Consider the following 18,320-nt stretch of genomic DNA (forward strand, 5'->3'; position numbering starts at 1 on the left):
CTAGGCATGTCTCATATTTGGAGGCATTATCATGTAAAAATCCATACTTGGGGTTAAATTTACTAAGATGGGAGTTCTATTTAAGATGGGATGTTGCCCTTCGCAACCAATCAGGTTCTACTTCTCATTTATCTAGCACCTTCTAGAAGATAATACCTGAAATCCGATTGGTTGCTATGGGCAACATCCTATCTTAAATAGAACTCACATCTTAGTAAATTTACCCCGTGGTCTTTTATGAGAACAGAGCGGAGCTCAGGACTAGGCAGCAGTTCCTGTCGAAGGTGGTCTTCCGTGTTTCACTTGAATCAACCTATTGTGATTCCGTCCAGTTCTGGCACATCTGCCCTTCCGGAGGCATTGGATGCGTTGCAAGCCTTAAAGATCTATGTCAAGAGGACAGCTCGTATCAGAAAGACTGATTCCCTGTTCGTGCTATATGATGAGCAGAAAAAGGGTTGCCTTGCGTCTAAGCAGTCTATTGCTCGTTGGCTTAGGCTCACTATGCAACAGGCCTATGTGTCGGCAGCCTTACCTGTTGCTAAGTTTCTGAAGGCCCACTTTACAAGATTGGTGGGATCTTCCTGGGCGGCTGCTCATGGAGTCTCGGCTCTGCAACTGTGCCTAGCTGGTCGGGGAAGAACACCTTTGTGAAGTTCGGGCAGGCGGTGCTGCAGAACTCTCTGCACAATCCCGCCCGTTCTGGAAGATTTGGGACATCCCCATATTACGTATGTGTTCCCCAATATCCCTTTTGGATGCTAGAGAAAATAGGATTTTGATACCTACCGGTAAATCCTTTTATCGTAGTCCATAAGGGATATTGGGCGCCCGCCTCTGTGCGCCTGCAGGTTCTATATTCTGTTTTACCTGTTCAGCTGTTGCTCTTTTGTGTTGCCAGCCATTGCTGGCCAGGTTCTGTTATGTTGTACTGGTGTGTAAATATCCCCATGCTTGTTATGTTCCTTCTCTTAAGTATGTCATTCTCCTTCGGGCACTGAGGGGCAAATTTATTAAGCCTGGTGAAGTAATAAAGTGGAAGGTGATAACGCACCAGCCAATCCAGCTCCTATCTTCCATGTCACAGGCTGAGTTTGAAAAATGACATTTAGGAGCTGACTGGCTGGTGCTTTATCACCTTTCACTTTATCACTTAACCAGGTTTAATAAATCGGCCCCTGTTTTACTTATAACTGCCTGTGGGAGGGGGCATAGAGGGGAGTTGAAGAAATTTAAAGTGCACTGGCTCCTTTGGACCCGTCTATACCCCATCATACTAATGTGTTCCCCAATATCCCTTATGGACTACGTGAAAAGGATTTACCGGTAGGTGTCAAAATCTTATTTCTTTTACGTCCTAGAGGGTACTGGGGTCCACATTAGTACCATGGGTATAGACAGGTCCATTAGGAGCCTTGGGCACTTTAAGAAATTAATAGTGTGCGCTGGCTCCTCCCTCTATGCCCCTACTGCCAGACTGAGTTTAGAAAATGTCCCCGGAGGAGTTGGTCACGCTTATTGAAGCTCCTGAAGAGTTTTCTGCATTTATTTTTTCTGTTTTTTTTTTTCAGACAGGACTGATTGACATCAGCCTGTCTGCTTCGTAGGACTTAGGGAGGTAAGGGGGGGATGGCCCAACCTCCCAAATGGTTAATGGTCCTATCCCCCGCTGACAGGACACTGAGCTCATGAGGGAACTAATCATAAGTCCCACCACGGCGAGCGTACATTCCCACAGCACGCTGCCACCCCTAACAGAGCCAGACATATAAAGAGTGATGAGTATGTGGCCGGTGTCCCGGTTAGCAGGTCACTGGCTGAAATGGCGGCATGAGGGTAAGGGGCGCAGCGCTCACATGCAGGCTGTGTCTCCAGGCTCAGTTAACGTGTGTGTGTTAGACCACTGTGAGGAGCGAGCTGAGCCACTAACACTTTACCCAGACTGGCTACACCACTTACAGTGGTTCTAACAGCGCCATCAGACCTCAGCCAGTATAAAAAAAACTCAGGAATACCGTGCGCCATTGAGGGTGCGGAGCTTCACTATGAGCGGATCCAGCAAGCTCACCATCGCCATTTTCCTCTGCAGCTTACACAGATCAGACTTGCAGAGGAGCACAGCTCCTCCACAAGGTCTCTAAACTACCTCACCAGTACCAGGGGGTCATAGCGGGGGTGGGTGTGGGGGGGGTGGGGGTGTTATTGAGAAGCGATTTTAATATACTAAGCCTTAATAAGGTGACTTAGTTCGCGATCCAGCTAAGTTGCTTTTATCTGCAGGGGCGCTGTGTGGCTGGGCTCTGTGTGGGTTAACTGTGTTTTAACCTTTCTACTGTGTTTGTTTCTTACATTGTACAATGTCTAAAGCAGGCATGTCCAAACTGCGGCCCTCCAGCTGTCCAGCTGTTGTGAAACTACATATCCCAGCATGCCCTGACACAGTTTTGCTGTCAGAGAATGCTAAAGCTGTGTCAGGGCATGCTGGGATGTGTAGTTTCTCAACAGCTGGAGGGCCGCAGTTTGGACATGCCTGGTCTAAAGAGTGTGTCTCGTGCATGGCAGAATGTTTGTTTTCCCCAGGGGGATCACTACAGTGTACTTAGGACAGTACACATTCTCAAACTAATGGGTCATAACCTGCATGGTTGGATTCATTAATGGGGATGATCTCAAGTATTTCAAACAAATTGTCCCATACTGAGAAAGAGATGCAATATTTAAGACAATCTGTGGATGACCTGATGAGTAGAGATTCAGGTCCCCTACCAGCGTCTCAGACCTCTGCCATTTGTCCACAAATGTGTACACAGGCCCAGATCTTGCAGGCTGACACTAATGATGATGGTGAGGTGGACTTAGGTGGGGGGGATGCAGCCCTGTCAGAAGGAATACAGGCCCTGATAGAAGAGATTAGGGAGGTCCTGCTCATCAAGGATGTCACAGTTTCTCTAACGTCCTAGTGGATGCTGGGGACTCCGTAAGGACCATGGAGAATAGACGGGCTCCGCAGGAGACATGGGCACTTTAAGAAAGAATTTAGATTCTGGTATGCTCTGGCTCCTCCCTCTATGTCCCTCCTCCAGACCTCAGTTTGAATCTGTGCCCGGACGAGCTGGGTGCTGTTCAGTGAGCTCTCCTGAGCTTGCTGTAAGAAAGTATTTTGTTAGGTTTTTTATTTTCAGGGAGCTCTGCTGGCAACAGACTCCCTGCATCGTGGGACTGAGGGGAGAGAAGCAGCCCTACTCTCTGCAGATAGGTCCTGCTTCTTAGGCTACTGGACACCATTAGCTCCAGAGGGATCGTACACAGGATCTCACCCTCGTCGTCCGATCCCAGAGCCGCGCCGCCGTCCCCTTCGCAGAGCCGGAAGACAGAAGCCGGGTGAGCATAAGAAGCAAGAAGACTTCGAAATCAGCGTCCGAAGACTCCAGTCTTCACTGAGGTAGCGCACAGCAACAAGCTTATCAAAGAGGGTAGCCCTACCGTCACAGGATACGGCAACCCTGAAAGATGCTGCGGATAGAAAGTAAGAGGGTACCCTGAAGTCCATTTATACACATTCAGGTACCTTACTAAGGCCGGCAATTGCGTCGGCCTGGGTGTGTAGTGCTGTAGCAGCATGGACGGATACCTTATCTGAGGAACTTGATACCTTAGACAAGGATACTATATTAATGACCCTGGGGCATATAAAAGACGCTGTCCTATATATGAGAGATGCTCAAAGAGACATTAGCATACTGGGCTCTAGGATAAATGCTATGTTGATTTCTGCCAGAAGGGTCCTGTGGACTCGGCAATGGACAGGTGATGCCGACTCAAAAAGGTACATGGAGGTTTTACCTTACAAGGGTGAGGAATTGTTTGGGGAGGGTCTCTCGGACCTGGTCTCCACAGCTACTGCTGGAAAGTCAAATTTTTTGCCATATGTTTCCTCACAACTTAAGAAAGCACCGTATTACCAAATGCAGTCCTTTCGTTCACAAAAAGGCAAGAAAGTCCGAGGTGCGTCCTTTCTTGCCAGAGGCAGGGGCAGAGGAAGGAAGCTGCACAACGCAGCTAGTTCTCAGGAACAGAAGTCCTCCCCGGCTTCCACTAAATCCACTGCATGACGCTGGGGCTCCACAGGTGGAGCTAGGCCCGGTGGGGGCGCGTCTCCGAAATTTCAGCCACAAGTGGGTACACTCCCAGTTGGATCCCTGGTCAATAGAGATTGTGTCTCAGGGATACAAGCTGGAATACGAAGAGATGCCCCCTCACCGTTACCTCAAATCGGCCCTGCCAGCTTCTCCTTTGGAGAGGGAAATAGTGTTAGCTGCAATTCACAAATTGCATCTTCAACAGGTGCTGGTCAAGGTTCCCCTCCTTCAACAAGGGAAGGGTTATTATTCGACCATGTTTGTGGTACCGAAGCCGGACGGTTCGGTCAGACCCATATTGAATTTTAAATCCCTTGAACATATACCTGAAAAGGATCAAGTTCAAGATGGAATCGCTCAGAGCGGTCATCGCAAGCCTGGAAGGGGGGGGGGTTATGGTGCCTCTGGACATAAAGGATGCATATCTTCATGTCCCCATTTATCCACTTCATCAGGCGTACCTCAGATTTGTGGTACAGGATTGTCATTACCAATTCCAGACGTTGCCGTTTGGTCTCTCCACGGCACCGAGAATATTTACCAAGCTAATGGCGGAAATGATGGTACTCCTGCGGAAGCAAGGGGTCACAATTATCCCATACTTGGACGAGCTCCTCATAAAAGCGAGGTCAAGGGAGCAGTTGCTGATCAGCGTAGCACGCTCTCTGGAATTGTTACAACAACACGGCTGGATTCTAAATATTCCAAAGTCGCAGTTGGTTCCTACGACTCGTCTGCCTTTCCTGGGCATGATTCTGGACACAGACCAGAAGAGGGTTTATCTCCCGATGGAGAAGGCTCAGGAGCTCATGACACTGGTCAGAGACCTATTAAAACCAAAACAGGTGTCGGTGCATCACTGCACGCGAGTCCTGGGAAAGATGGTGGCATCATACGAGGCCATTCCCTTCGGCAGGTTCCATGCGAGGACCTTTCAATGGGATCTATTGGACAAGTGGTCCGGATCACATCTTCAGATGCATCGATTAATCACCCTATCCCCCAGGGCCAGGGTGTCTCTCCTGTGGTGGTTGCAGAGTACTCACCTTCTCGAGGGCCGCAGATTCGGCATTCAGGACTGGGTCCTGGTGACCACGGACACAAGCCTCCGAGGGTGGGGAGCAGTCACACAGGGAAGAAATTTCCAAGGGCTGTGGTCAAGTCAGGAGACTTGCCTTCACATCAACATCCTGGAACTAAGGGCCATATACAACGCCCTACGTCAAGCGGAGTCCCTGCTTCGCGACCAACCGGTTCTGATTCAGTCAGACAACATCACCGCAGTGGCTCATGTAAACCGCCAAGGCGGCACAAGGAGCAGGGTGGCGATGGTAGAAGCCACCAGAATTCTTCGCTGGGCGGAGAATCACGTGAGCGCACTGTCAGCAGTGTTCATTCCGGGAGTGGACAACTGGGAAGCAAACTTCCTCAGCAGGCACGACCTCCACCCGGGAGAGTGGGGACTTCATCAAGAAGTCTTCACGCAGATTGCAAGTCGGTGGGAACTGCCACAGGTGGACATGATGGCATCCCGCCTCAACAAAAAGCTACAGAGGTATTGCGCCAGGTCAAGAGACCCACAGGCGATAGCTGTGGACGCACTGGTGACACCGTGGGTGTTCCAGTCGGTCTATGTATTTCCTCCTCTTCCTCTCATACCCAAGGTGCTGAGAATCATAAGAAAAAGAGGAGTGAGAACAATACTCATTGTTCCGGACTGGCCAAGAAGGACTTGGTATCCAGATCTGCAAGAAATGCTCACAGAGGACCCGTGGCCTCTGCCTCTAAGACAGGACCTCAGTTCCAAGACTTACCGCGGCTGCGTTTGACGGCATGGCGGTTGAACGCAGGATCCTAGCAGAAAAAGGCATTCCGGATGAAGTTATTCCTACGCTGATAAAGGCTAGGAAGGATGTGACGGCTCAACATTATCACCAGATATGGCGAAAATATGTGGCTTGGTGTGAGGCAAGGAATGCCCCTACGGAGGAATTCCAGCTGGGCCGTTTCCTTCACTTCCTACAGTCGGGAGTGACTTTGGGCCTTAAATTGGGTTCCATTAAGGTTTAGATTTCGGCCTTATCCATTTTCTTTCAGAAAGAACTGGCTTCTCTGCCTTAAGTTCAGACATTTGTAAAGGGAGTGCTACATATTCAGCCCCCTTTTGTGCCTCCAGTGGCACCTTGGGATCTTAACGTGGTGTTGAGTTTCCTGAAATCACACTGGTTTGAACCACTCACAACGGTGGAATTTAAATATCTCACGTGGAAGGTGGTCATGCTGTTTAGCCTTGGCTTCGGCTCGGCGTGTGTCAGAATTGGCGGCTTTGTCACATAAAAGCCCTTATTTGGTTTTCCATGCGGATAGAGCAGAATTGCGGACCCGCCCACAATTTCTGCCGAAAGTGGTTTCATCCTTTCATATAAACCAACCTATTGTGGTGCCTGTGGCTACTACTGACTTGGAGGTTCCGAGTCACTGGATGTGGTCAGGGCTTTGAAGGTTGATGTAGCCAGAACGGCTAAGGTCAGGAAAACAGGATCTTTGTTTATCCTGTATGCTTCCAACAAGATTGGTGCCCCTGCTTCAAAGCAAACTATTGCTCGCTGGATCTGTAACACGATTCAGCAGGCTCATTCTGCGGCTGGGTTGCCGCTGCCTAAATCAGTTAAGGCCCATTCCACAAGGAAGGTGGGCTCTTCTTGGGCGGCTGCCCGAGGGGTCTCGGCATTACAGCTTTGCCGAGCGGCTACTTGGTCAGGCTCAAACACCTTTGCAAAGTTCTACAAGTTTGATACCCTGGCTGAGGAGGACCTTGTGTTTGCTCATTCGGTGCTGCATAGTCATCCGCACTCTCCCGCCCGTTTGGGAGCTTTGGTATAATCCCCATGGTCCTTACGGAGTCCCCAGCATCCACTAGGACGTTAGAGAAAATAAGATTTACTTACCGGTAAATCTATTTCTCGTAGTCCGTAGTGGATGCTGGGCACCCGTCCCAAGTGCGGACTTCTTCTGCAATGCTTGTATATAGTTATTGCTTAAATAATGGTTATGTTATAGTTGCATCTGAGTTTATCTGATGCTCTGTTGTTGTTCATACTGTTAACTGGGTAAAGTTATCACAAGTTATACGGTGTGATTGGTGTGGCTGGTATGAGTCTTACCCTGGATTCCCAAAATCCTTTCCTTGTACTGTCAGCTCTTCCGGGCACAGTTTCTCTAACTGAGGTCTGGAGGAGGGACATAAAGAGAGGAGCCAGAGCACACCAGAATCTAAATTCTTTCTTATAGTGCCCATGTCTCCTGCGGAGCCCGTCTATTCTCCATGGTCCTTACGGAGTCCCCAGCATCCACTACGGACTACGAGAAATAGATTTACCGGTAAGTAAAATCTTATTTTTAATGTGAAAAATAAATCCTCTGCTACTTTCCCTGCATCTCGGGAATTAAATTCCCTTTTTTAAGAAACTTGGGTTAATCCTGACAAGATGTTTCAGATCCCTAACAGGTTAATTACATTCTTTCCTTTTCCTCAGGATGATTGGAAAAAATGGGAAAACCCACCGATTGTTGATGCATCGGTATCTAGATTGTCACGTGAGATAGTCTTGCCTGTCCCGGGGGCAGCCTCCTTATAAAACGCGGCTGAACGCAAGATTGAGACCACTCTCAAGTCTGTATACACAGCTGCGGGGGTGGCCCAGAGACCCACTATAGCTTGTGTTTGGATCACTAGGGCCAATGCAAAATGGTTGGGTAACCTAATTGAGGGGTTAGATTCCTTACCAAGAGGTGAGCTACTTTTACTTCTGCAATATGTACAGGACAAATTTTATGGTGGAAGCCATAAAAGAAATCTGATTGCTCAAAGCACGCTCCATGGCAGTGGCAGCACGCAGGGGCCTATGGTTACGTCAGTGTACGGTGGATGCGGATTCCAGAAAGGGGGTGAAAAGCCTAGCTTTCACAGGCGAGGCCCTGTTTGGTGACAAACTGGATATGTGGATATTCAAAGCTACGGCGGGTAAGTCTACATATCTTCCTTCCGCAGCCCCCTCAGCTAGGAAGGCCTGTTCTGCTCCGACTCTGCAGTCCTTTCGGACAGCAAAATTTTAAAATAAAACTAAGGGTTCTTCTACAGCCTTCAAAGGCAATAGAGGTAACCCAGAAAACAAGCAACTGCAGGTTCATAGGAACAGACCTCCGGTTCTGCTTCCTCAAAGCCTTCAGCGTGACGGTGGACCTCTCTGCCTGAAAAAGGTGGAAGCCCGATTAAAAGATTTCAGTCACGTATGGGTGACATCATGCCAGGATCCCTGCGTCAAAGAGCTCATCGCCCAGGGTTACAGACTGAAGTTTCAGGACCTCCCACCTCATAGATTCTTCAAGTCAGGCTTACCAGCGTCTCAGGAGGCAAGTATAAATTTACAGGATGCAATTCAAAAACTGGTACAGACAGGTCATTGTTCCAGTTCCACCTTAACTACGAAACAGAGGTTATTACTACAACCTGTTTGTGGTACCGAAACCAGACGGTTTGGTAAGACCCATTTTAAACCTCAAGTCAAAGCCTAGTGACTGAATTTTTAATATTAGAAAGTATTAAACCTGGTTGATCAAGGTTTCTAATACATAAAAATGTTTCACAGTATTGTAATAAACAGGATTAATTTTTTTTTCTTTTTAAATTACAACATTAATGTATAAAAATGGTTAAACATAAAAAATAAATGTTCTTTCAGGTTTAAAAAAAAAAAAAAAAAAGTTTCCAAACCTGTGCCATGACTTTTTGGTGAAATATTGCCGTGTGACAATATTTTTGTTTTTTCCCACAGGCACCAATTAACCTCTGATGTGAGTTCTCTATCAATAAACAAGGAATCTTTCTGCTTGGATATCAAGCCAGTACATAGTTCGATGATGCATGTTACAGAGTATGAAGCTCAAGTCTTGGAGGAACAATTACAAACTAATTTAGGACACAGACCAAAAGATGAAAATAAACAAAAAACAAATCAGCAGAGTTCAGGCTCTAACCATGTTGGTCTTCAAAAATCAAATTTATTACTAGGAAATAAATGTAATTCTCAGCAACGCAGTTGTAGCCCTGATGTCATCATAGAAGAAATTATCGAGGATGATCACGTTTGTAAGTTTTTGTTTTTTTTAAAGTTTTTCTTCTTATGAATTAATTTGCTTTGTAAAGTGTTTGTCGTCTTCCCCTCAGTCACCCCACAATACATTTTAACACAAGTGAAGCAGTTTCTAAGGCTTAGCAGCGGCCCTGACTGTGGCATTGTTAGGCCGGGTACATACTAGGACGATGTCTTAACGTTTTGTCATATTGGAGCAACAAGTTGTGAACGTCCAGTGTGTAAGCCGGATTGCACACTTCTACAGTTCGCATACAAGAGTGCTGATCGGCCAATTAGATGATATCGTAGTCGGCGCTATGCAGTGTAATGAAGGATGGAATGAGTTATGGTTCTGACGTTCATTACGTTGTATAGTGTGTACAGACAATCCTGCATGGTCCAGGGTCAAAGAACTTTGTCCCGACTAACGGCAAGAATGTGTACTTTACTTCGAGTGCAGTATAAGATTTCCTGGCACAATCATCTTAATATCTTGTGACTTTTACAATATAATGACACATGTGCAAAATTCTTGAGCCTCTGTAATGATTCTTCAAATTCAGCGAGAGTTGAGCTGAACAATGTACAGCGAAGACTGAATTCTAAAATGATATACATTTTATAACTTAAGTGTAATCAAATTATGTTAAGTCTGTGGAGTATCAGATGAAACACTGTAATCGGTCTGTTTTTGCACTTCTAATGGATTTTTAAACAATGAATGTGACTACAACAATCAACTTTATTAGCAAATTAGCCGCATTTTCACATAGTATATAAAAAAAAATGGTAATCTCAATTGATTACTTGGACATAAAGAACCTTGTCATATAGACTTTGTAGCACATTAGTATACAGCTAGTTTCTTTAATGCCGCCACCCCCATTACAAAGCTGAAGAAGTGGCGAGTGAGACACCGACCCCCCTAGCAAGCGGGGGGCAGGTGTGAAGATGGCATCAGCGGGGAGGGAGCTGTGCTCCTGTGAAGGCTCAGCGGTACATGATGCGGCGCTGTGATAGGCGCCCTGGGCCAGCGCTTACCCCCTACACTGGTCCAGAAGCCTGTCGGGGTCCTCGGATCTCAGCCAGCACAAATTCCTCATTCCAGTATAATCCATGAAGAGTAGGATGTCAGCGCCATTAAGGGCTTGGAGCTTCTCAGAGCGGACCCAGCAGCGTTTCAACGCCATTTTCCTGCCTGCACAGCGCCGAGAAGGAGAATCAGGTCCCCCCACAGCAACTCCAGCTATCTGTAAACGGTACCAGGGGGTTGTAGAAGGGGAAGGGGGGTAGGCTGTAATACAACTGTGTGTCCTATTAAGGTGCACAGTCAGCGCTGATAAGGGGTCTCCCTTTGGTAAAAGCGCTGTGTGTGGGTTGGCTCCAGTCTCTGTGTCTCTCTTGCCATTCTTGGGGGGGGGGGGGGGGGGGGGGGTGGAAACTCACCCTGTGTGTGTATAGAGTTTTTGGTGGGCTCCTTTAGCTATGTCCAGGGACACTATGTCATATGCTGCAGAGGATTTGTCCTCTCAGGATGATCCCAATCCATGTAATCAGGATAGCACTGGTTTAGCACAGATACCAGCAAGGGAACCAGAGTGGTTTCCTCTATCAAATGTTGGATTTCTCAGATTTCTGATAGGGTTGCAAGTAATGAATCTGCGAACCCAGGTATTACAGAACTATATGGCAGTATGGCCGGTTTCTGGTACCTAAGAATCCTCCACTATATATCTCCATAAACGTGCACTTGTGCATGTCACGCAGGATGACACGGATACCGATTCTGACACCACAGACGGTGATGGGAATGTGTCGCGGGGGTCTGCATCTCTTGCAAAGGGGGTGCAATTGATGATGGAGGCTATAAGGGATGTGTTGAATATTAATGATACCACACCTGACAAGGTTGAAGGAGGCCTTATTCACTGAAAATAAAAAAGCCTCGCTAACCTTCCCTGCTTCAAAGGAATTGAATGCTATATTTGAGAAAGCATGGGAAAAACCGTAGAAAAAATTCCAGGTCCCTAATAGGGTCCTGGTGGCTTTTCCTTTCCCTGAGGAGGATAGAAAAAAATGGGAAAACCCGCCGATTGTTGACACATCTGTGTCCAGACTCTTAAAGAAGGTGGTTTTACCTGTTCCGGGATCTACCGCCTTAAAGGAGCCGGCTGATAGAAAAATTGATAACACACTTAAATCAATGTACACTGCTTCAGGGGCCATATTACGTCCCACTATTGCACGTGCATGGATTGCAAAGGCAATAGTAAAGTGGTCGGCTACCTTACTTGAGGATTTGGATACGATGGATAGGGATGATGTTGCATTATTTTTACGCAACATACATGATTCAGCAGATTTTATGGTAGAATCCATGAAAGACCTGGGTTCCATGGCTGCGGGAATATCTTCCATGTCTGTTTCAGCTCGTCTGGGACTGTGGCTGCGCCAGTAGTCAGCCGACGCGGAATCCAGAAAAAGTGTGGAGTCCCTACCCTATACAGGTCAGGCTCTCTTTGGGGAAGCTCTAGACGCGTGGATATCCACGGCTACAGCGGGTAAGTCTCCGTTTCTTCCCTCAGCAGCACCTGCTCCGAAGAAATCCTTCTTTTCATCTGCAACAGAGTCCTTTCGGCCTAAAAAGCCTAGAAAGGCCAGACTGTTCAATACCTTCTTTAGGGGAGGTCGAGTTAAGTCCAAAAAACCTGCCGCTGCAGGTTCCCAGGAACAAAGGCCTGCTTCAGGTACGCCAAAGTCCTCCGCATGACGGTGGACTGCGCGGCCTGGAGGTGGGGCCAGTGGGAGCGAGACTCGGACACTTCAGTCAAGTCTGGATATCGTCCGGCCTGGTTCTTTGGGTGATAGATATTGTATCCCAGGTATACAGGCTGGAATTTCAAAGTCTCCCTCCTCATCATTTTTTTTCAAATCAGGCTCACCAGCTCTGTTGGCAGACAGCGCTATACTACAAGAAGCTGTACAAAAGCTGGTGGAGGCACAGGTCATTGTGCCAGTTCCTCCTCCTGCGCAGGCCACAGGTTACTATTCAAACCTTTTCGTGGTACCGAAACCGGATAGTTCGGTCAGGCCCATTCTGAACCTAAACTCATTGAACCCCTTTCTAAAGGACTTCAAGTTCAAGATGGAGTCTCTCAGGGCGGTGATATCAGGTCTGGAAGAGGGGGAATTCCTGGTATCCCTGGATATCAAGGATGCGTACCTCCACATTCCGATATGGCTGCCACATCAGGCTTATCTCCGTTTCTCATACATCCTAGAGGATGCTGGGGTCCACTTCAGTACCATGGGGTATAGACGGTTCCGCAAGAGCCATGGGCACTTTAATACTCTTCAAAGGGTGTTAACTGGCTCCTCCCTCTATGCCCCTCCTCCAGACCTCAGTTTTAGAAATGTGCCCAGGCAGACTGGATGCACTCCAGGGGAGCTCTACTGAGTTTCTCTGAAAAGACTTATGCTAGGTTTTTTATTTTCAGGGAGGACTGCTGGCAACAGTCTCCCTGCTTCGTGGTACTGAGGGGGCAGAAGTAGGAACCAACTTCCTGAAGAGTTTCATGGCTCTGCTTCTGGCTGACAGGACACCATTATCTCCTGAAGGCAACTGGACGCTAGCTGTGCCTAGATGCTCACTCCCACAGCTCGCCGTCACCCCCCTCACAGAGCCAGAAGTCAGAAGACAGGTGAGTATTAGAAGAAAGATCTTCAATCAAGGTGACGGCTAAAGGTACCGTGCGGTTGACTGGAGCGCAGCGCGCCATGTTGTCCACACATACACAGGCACTGCAGGGGAAGGAGGGGTGGGTGGGGAGCTTATCGCCGCCCTGGGCAGCATGAAATCTTATAAAACTGGCTAAAAAGAGGCATAAGATGCCGAGGCACAGTCCTACCCCTGCCAGTGTAATAATTTACCTCAGAAATGCTGAGGAGAAAAGTGCCATTACGGGGGCGGAGCTTCCTGCTCAGTCAGCCAGCACACTGCTCAGCGCCATTTTCTCTCTCAGGCTGCAGAGAAAACGCTGGTGGTCTTCCAATACTGAATACATGTATCAGAGTGCAAAATGAGTGGGGGGGGGCGCACGCACGCACAGTGAAATTAGTGCTTTATATTGTGTATTGACATTATAAAAGCGCTGAATGTCAGTGGGCATTTTGTGTTCACAGACATTGTGTTACTGGCTCTGGGTTTGTGAACTGGCTGCTCCTATCTGTGTCCTTCTGACAGATTTTTCTGTGGGTCTGTCCCCTATAAGTCCCGGAGTGTCTGTGGTGTGTTTGTGCACGTGTGTGACATGTCTGTGGCAGGGAGTTCTTCCTCTGAGGGAGCCATTTTAGGGACACAGAGTTGTAATGTGGTGGCGCTGCCGGCACACCACGAGCCTGAATGGGTGAAAGAAATACGTGATAGTGTGAATCATATCAGTAGGAGATTAGATATATCTGAGTCTCATGCAGAAAGCTGGAGAAAATTAGTGGAAGATATGATTTTTCATATTTCTGCTTTTCCATCCGCAGATGACCCCTCTGGGTCACATAAGAGATTGCAAACATGGATGGTCATTCCGAGTTGTTCGCTCGTTGCCAATTTTCTCTATATTGCGATTAGTCGCTTACTGCGCATGCGCAAGGTTCGCAGAGCGCATGCGCTTAGTTATTTTACACAAAAGTAAGGTATTTTACTCACGGAATAACGAGGATTTTTCATCGTTCTGGTGATCGGAGTGTGATTGACAGGAAGTGGGTGTTTATGGGCGGAAACTGGACGTTTTCTGGGCGTGTGCGAAAAAACGCTGGCGTTTCTGGTAAAAACGCGGGAGTGGCTGGAGAAACGGGGGAGTGTCTGGGCGAACGCTGGGTGTGTTTGTGACGTCAAACAAGGAACGAAACTGACTGAACTGATCGCAATGGCTGAGTAAGTCTGGAGCTACTCAGAAACTGCTAAGAATTTTCTATTCGCAATTCTGCTAATCTTTCGTTCGCAATTCTGCTAAGCTAAGATACACTCCCAGAGGGCGGCGGCTTAGCGTGTGCAATGCTGCTAAAAGCAGCTAGCTAGCGAACATCTCGGAATGAGGGCCATTGTACATACTGATACCGACACGGACTCTGATTACTGTGTTGACGATAGTGATTCCAGAGGGATAGATCCCAAATTAGCAAAAAGCGTACAATATATGATTGTTGCTTTAAAGGAGGTCTTAGAAGTTATAGAAGCCCCTACTGTACCTCAGGAGAAGTCTTATTTGTATAAGAAAAGAAATGTAAGGTAACTTTCTCTGACGTCCTAGTGGATGCTGGGAACTCCGTAAGGACCATGGGGAATAGCGGGCTCTGAAGGAGACTGGGCACTCTAAGAAAGAATTAGGACTACCTGGTGTGCACTGGCTCCTCACTCTATGCCCCTCCTCCAGACCTCAGTTCGAATCTGTGCCCGGCTCGAGCTGGATGCACACTAGGGGCTCTCCTGAGCTTCAAGAAAAGAAAGTATATTTAGGTTTTTTATTTTCAGTGAGATCTGCTGGCAACAGACTCACTGCTACGAGGGACTTAGGGGAGAGAAGCGAACCTACCTGCTTGCAGCTAGCTTGGGCTTCTAGGCTACTGGACACCATTAGCTCCAGAGGGATCGAACACAGGCCCAGCCTCGGTCGTCCGGTCCCGGAGCCGCGCCGCCATCCCCCTTGCAGAGCCAGAAGCAAGAAGAATGTCCAGGAAATCGGCGGCTGAAGACTCCGGTCTCCATTAAGGTAGCGCACAGCACTGCAGCTGTGCGCCATTGCTCCCCATGCACACCTCACACTCCGGTCACTGATGGGTGCAGGGCGCTGGGGGCAAAAAATACACATAATATAGACTATATATGTGTAAAATCCCCTGCCATATATCCATAAAAAAAGCGGGAGAAGTCCGCCGTGAAGGGGGCGGGGCTATCTCCCTCAGCACACTGGCGCCATTTCCTCTCACAGCTCCGCTGGAAGGACGCTCCCCAGGCTCTCCCCTGCAGTTTCCAGGCTCAATAGGGTAAAAAAGAGAGGGGGGGCACTAAATTTAGGCGCAAATACTATGTGTGTATATATATATATATATATATATATATATATATATATATATATATATATATATATATAATATAGCTGCTATAGGGTAAAATCACTCATTATAGTGTACATCCCTGTGATTTTATAGAGCTGTGGTGTGTGCTGGCATAATCTCTCTCTGTCTCCCCAAAGGACTTTGTGGGGTCCTGTCCTCAGTCAGAGCATTCCCTGTGTGTGTGCGGAGTGTCGGTACGGCTGTGTCGACATGTTTGATGAGGAGGCTTATGTGGAGGCGGAGCAGGTGCCGATAAATGTGATGTCACCCCCTGCGGGGTCAACACCTGAGTGGATGGAAATGTGGAAGGAATTACGTGACAGTGTCAACTCCTTACAGAAGAGGTTTGATGACATAGCAGATGTGGGACAGCCGGCTTCTCAGTCCGTGCCTGCCCAGGCGTCTCAAAAGCCATCGGGCTCAAAAACGCCCGCTACCTCAGATGTCAGACACGGATACTGACTCCAGTGTCGACGACGATGAGACTAGTGTACATTCCAATAGGGCCATCCGTTACATGATTACGGCAATGAAAAATGTGTTGCACATTTCTGACATTAACCCTGGTACCACAATAAAGGGTGTTATGTTTGGCGAGAAAAAGCAACCTGTGGTCTTTCCCCCTTCTGAAGAGTTAAATGAAGTGTGTGATGAAGCGTGGGTTTCCCCCGATAAGAAACTGGTAATTTCCAAAAAGTTACTAAGGGCGTACCCTTTTCCGCCAGAGGATAGGATACGTTGGGAGACATCCCCTAGGGTGGATAAAGCGCTCACACGCTTGTCAAAGAAGGTGGCACTACCGTCTCCGGATACGGGCGCCCTAAAGGAGCCTGCGGATAGAAAGCAGGAGGCTATCCTGAAGTCTGTATATACACACTCAGGTATTATACTGAGACCGGCTATTGCTTCAGCATGGATGTGCAGTGCTGCAGCTGCGTGGTCAGATTCCCTGTCTGATAACATTGATACCCTTGACAGGGACACTATATTGCTAACTGTAGAGCATATTAAAGACGTAGTCTTATACATGAGAGATACACAGAGGGATATTTGCCGGCTGGCATCTAAAATAAACGCAATGTCCATTTCTGCCAGGAGAGGATTGTGGACTCGGCAGTGGACAGGAGATGCGGATTCTAAAAGGCACATGGAGGTTTTGCCTTACAAGGGTGAGGAATTGTTTGGGGATGGTCTCTCGGACCTCGTTTCCACAGCGACAGCTGGGAAGTCAGCATTTTTACCCCATGTTCCCTCACAGCCAAAGAAAGCACCGTATTATCAGGTACAGTCCTTTCGGCCCCAGAAAGGCAAGCGGGTTAGAGGCGCGTCCTTTCTGTCCAGAGGCAGAGGTAGAGGGAAAAAGCTGCAACATACAGCCAGTTCCCAGGAACAAAAGTCCTCCCCCGCTTCCTCTAAGTCCACCGCATGACGCTGGGGCTCCACAGGCGGAGACAGGTACGGTGGGGGCCCATCTCAAGAACTTCAGCGACCAGTGGGCTCGCTCACGGGTGGATCCCTGGATTCTACAAGTAGTATCTCAGGGGTACAAGCTGGAATTCGAGACGTCTCCCCCTCGCCGTTTCCTCAAATCTGCCTTGCCGACAGCTCCCCCGGCAGGGAGGCAGTGCTGGAGACGATTCACAAGCTGTTTTCTCAGCAGGTGATAATCAAGGTACCCCTCCTTCAACAAGGACGGGGTTACTATTCCACAATGTTTGTGGTACCGAAACCGGATGGTTCGGTGAGACCCATTTTAAATTTAAAATCCTTGAACACTTATATAAGAAGGTTCAAGTTCAAGATGGAATCACTCAGGGCGGTGATTGCAAGCCTGGACGAGGGGGATTACATGGTATCACTGGACATCAAGGATGCTTACCTGCATGTCCCCATTTACCCTCCTCACCAGGAGTACCTCAGATTTGTGGTACAGGACTGTCATTACCAATTCCAGACGTTGCCGTTTGGTCTGTCCACGGCACAGAGGGTATTTACCAAGGTAATGGCCGAAATGATGATACTCCTTCGAAAAAAGGGAGTTTTAATTATCCCGTACTTGGACGATCTCCTTATAAAAGACTGGGTCCAGGGAACAGTTGTTGATCGGAGTAGCACTTGCTCGGGAAGTGCTACAACAGCACGGCTGGATCCTGAATTTTCCAAAGTCGCAGCTGGTTCCTACAACGCGTCTACTGTTCCTGGGGATGGTTCTGGACACGGAACAGAAAAAAGTGTTTCTCCCGGAGGAGAAGGCCAAGGAGTTGTCATCTCTAATCAGAGACCTCCTAAAACCAAAACAGGTGTCGGCGCACCATTGCACGCGAGTCCTGGGATAGATGGTGGCTTCTTACGAAGCAATTCCTTTCGGAAGGTTCCATGCAAGGATCTTTCAGTGGGATCTGTTGGACAAGTGGTCCGGATCGCATCTTCAGATGCATCGGCTGATAACTCTGTCTCCAAGGACCAGGGTGTCGCTGTTGTGGTGGCTGCAGAGTGCTCATCTTCTAGAGGGCCGCAGATTCGGCTTACAGGACTGGGTCCTGGTGACCACGGATGCCAGCCTTCGAGGCTGGGGGGCAGTCACACAGGGAAGAAACTTCCAAGGACTATGGACAAGTCAGGAGACTTCCCTACACATAAATATTCTGGAACTAAGGGCCATTTACAATGCCCTAAGTCAGGCAAGACCCCTGCTTCAACACCAGCCGGTGCTGATCCAGTCAGACAACATCACGGCGGTCGCCCATGTAAACCGACAGGGCGGCACAAGAAGCAGGATGGCGATGGCAGAAGCCACAAGGATTCTCCGATGGGCGGAAAATCACGTGATAGCACTGTCAGCAGTGTTCATTCCGGGAGTGGACAACTGGGAAGCAGACTTCCTCAGCAGGCACGACCTCCACCCGGGAGAGTGGGGACTTCATCCAGAAGTCTT

The 18,320-nt window shown here is 48.3% G+C and overlaps 1 protein-coding gene across 4 annotated transcripts in view; it reads left to right on the forward strand.

The window, feature by feature from the left end:
- Window positions 1-18,320, forward strand: part of RNF17 (ring finger protein 17) — a 1,464,292-nt gene that overhangs the window by 605,693 nt on the left and 840,279 nt on the right. For all 4 annotated transcript variants that reach the window (XM_063951617.1, XM_063951615.1, XM_063951616.1 and 1 more), the window contains one exon: window positions 8,975-9,288. In XM_063951617.1, the coding sequence (XP_063807687.1) occupies window positions 8,975-9,288 (314 nt within the window). The remainder of the gene's footprint in view (window positions 1-8,974; window positions 9,289-18,320) is intronic.

Source organism: Pseudophryne corroboree, chromosome 2, assembly GCF_028390025.1.
Source record: "Pseudophryne corroboree isolate aPseCor3 chromosome 2, aPseCor3.hap2, whole genome shotgun sequence".
NCBI classification, from domain to species: Eukaryota; Metazoa; Chordata; class Amphibia; order Anura; family Myobatrachidae; genus Pseudophryne; species Pseudophryne corroboree.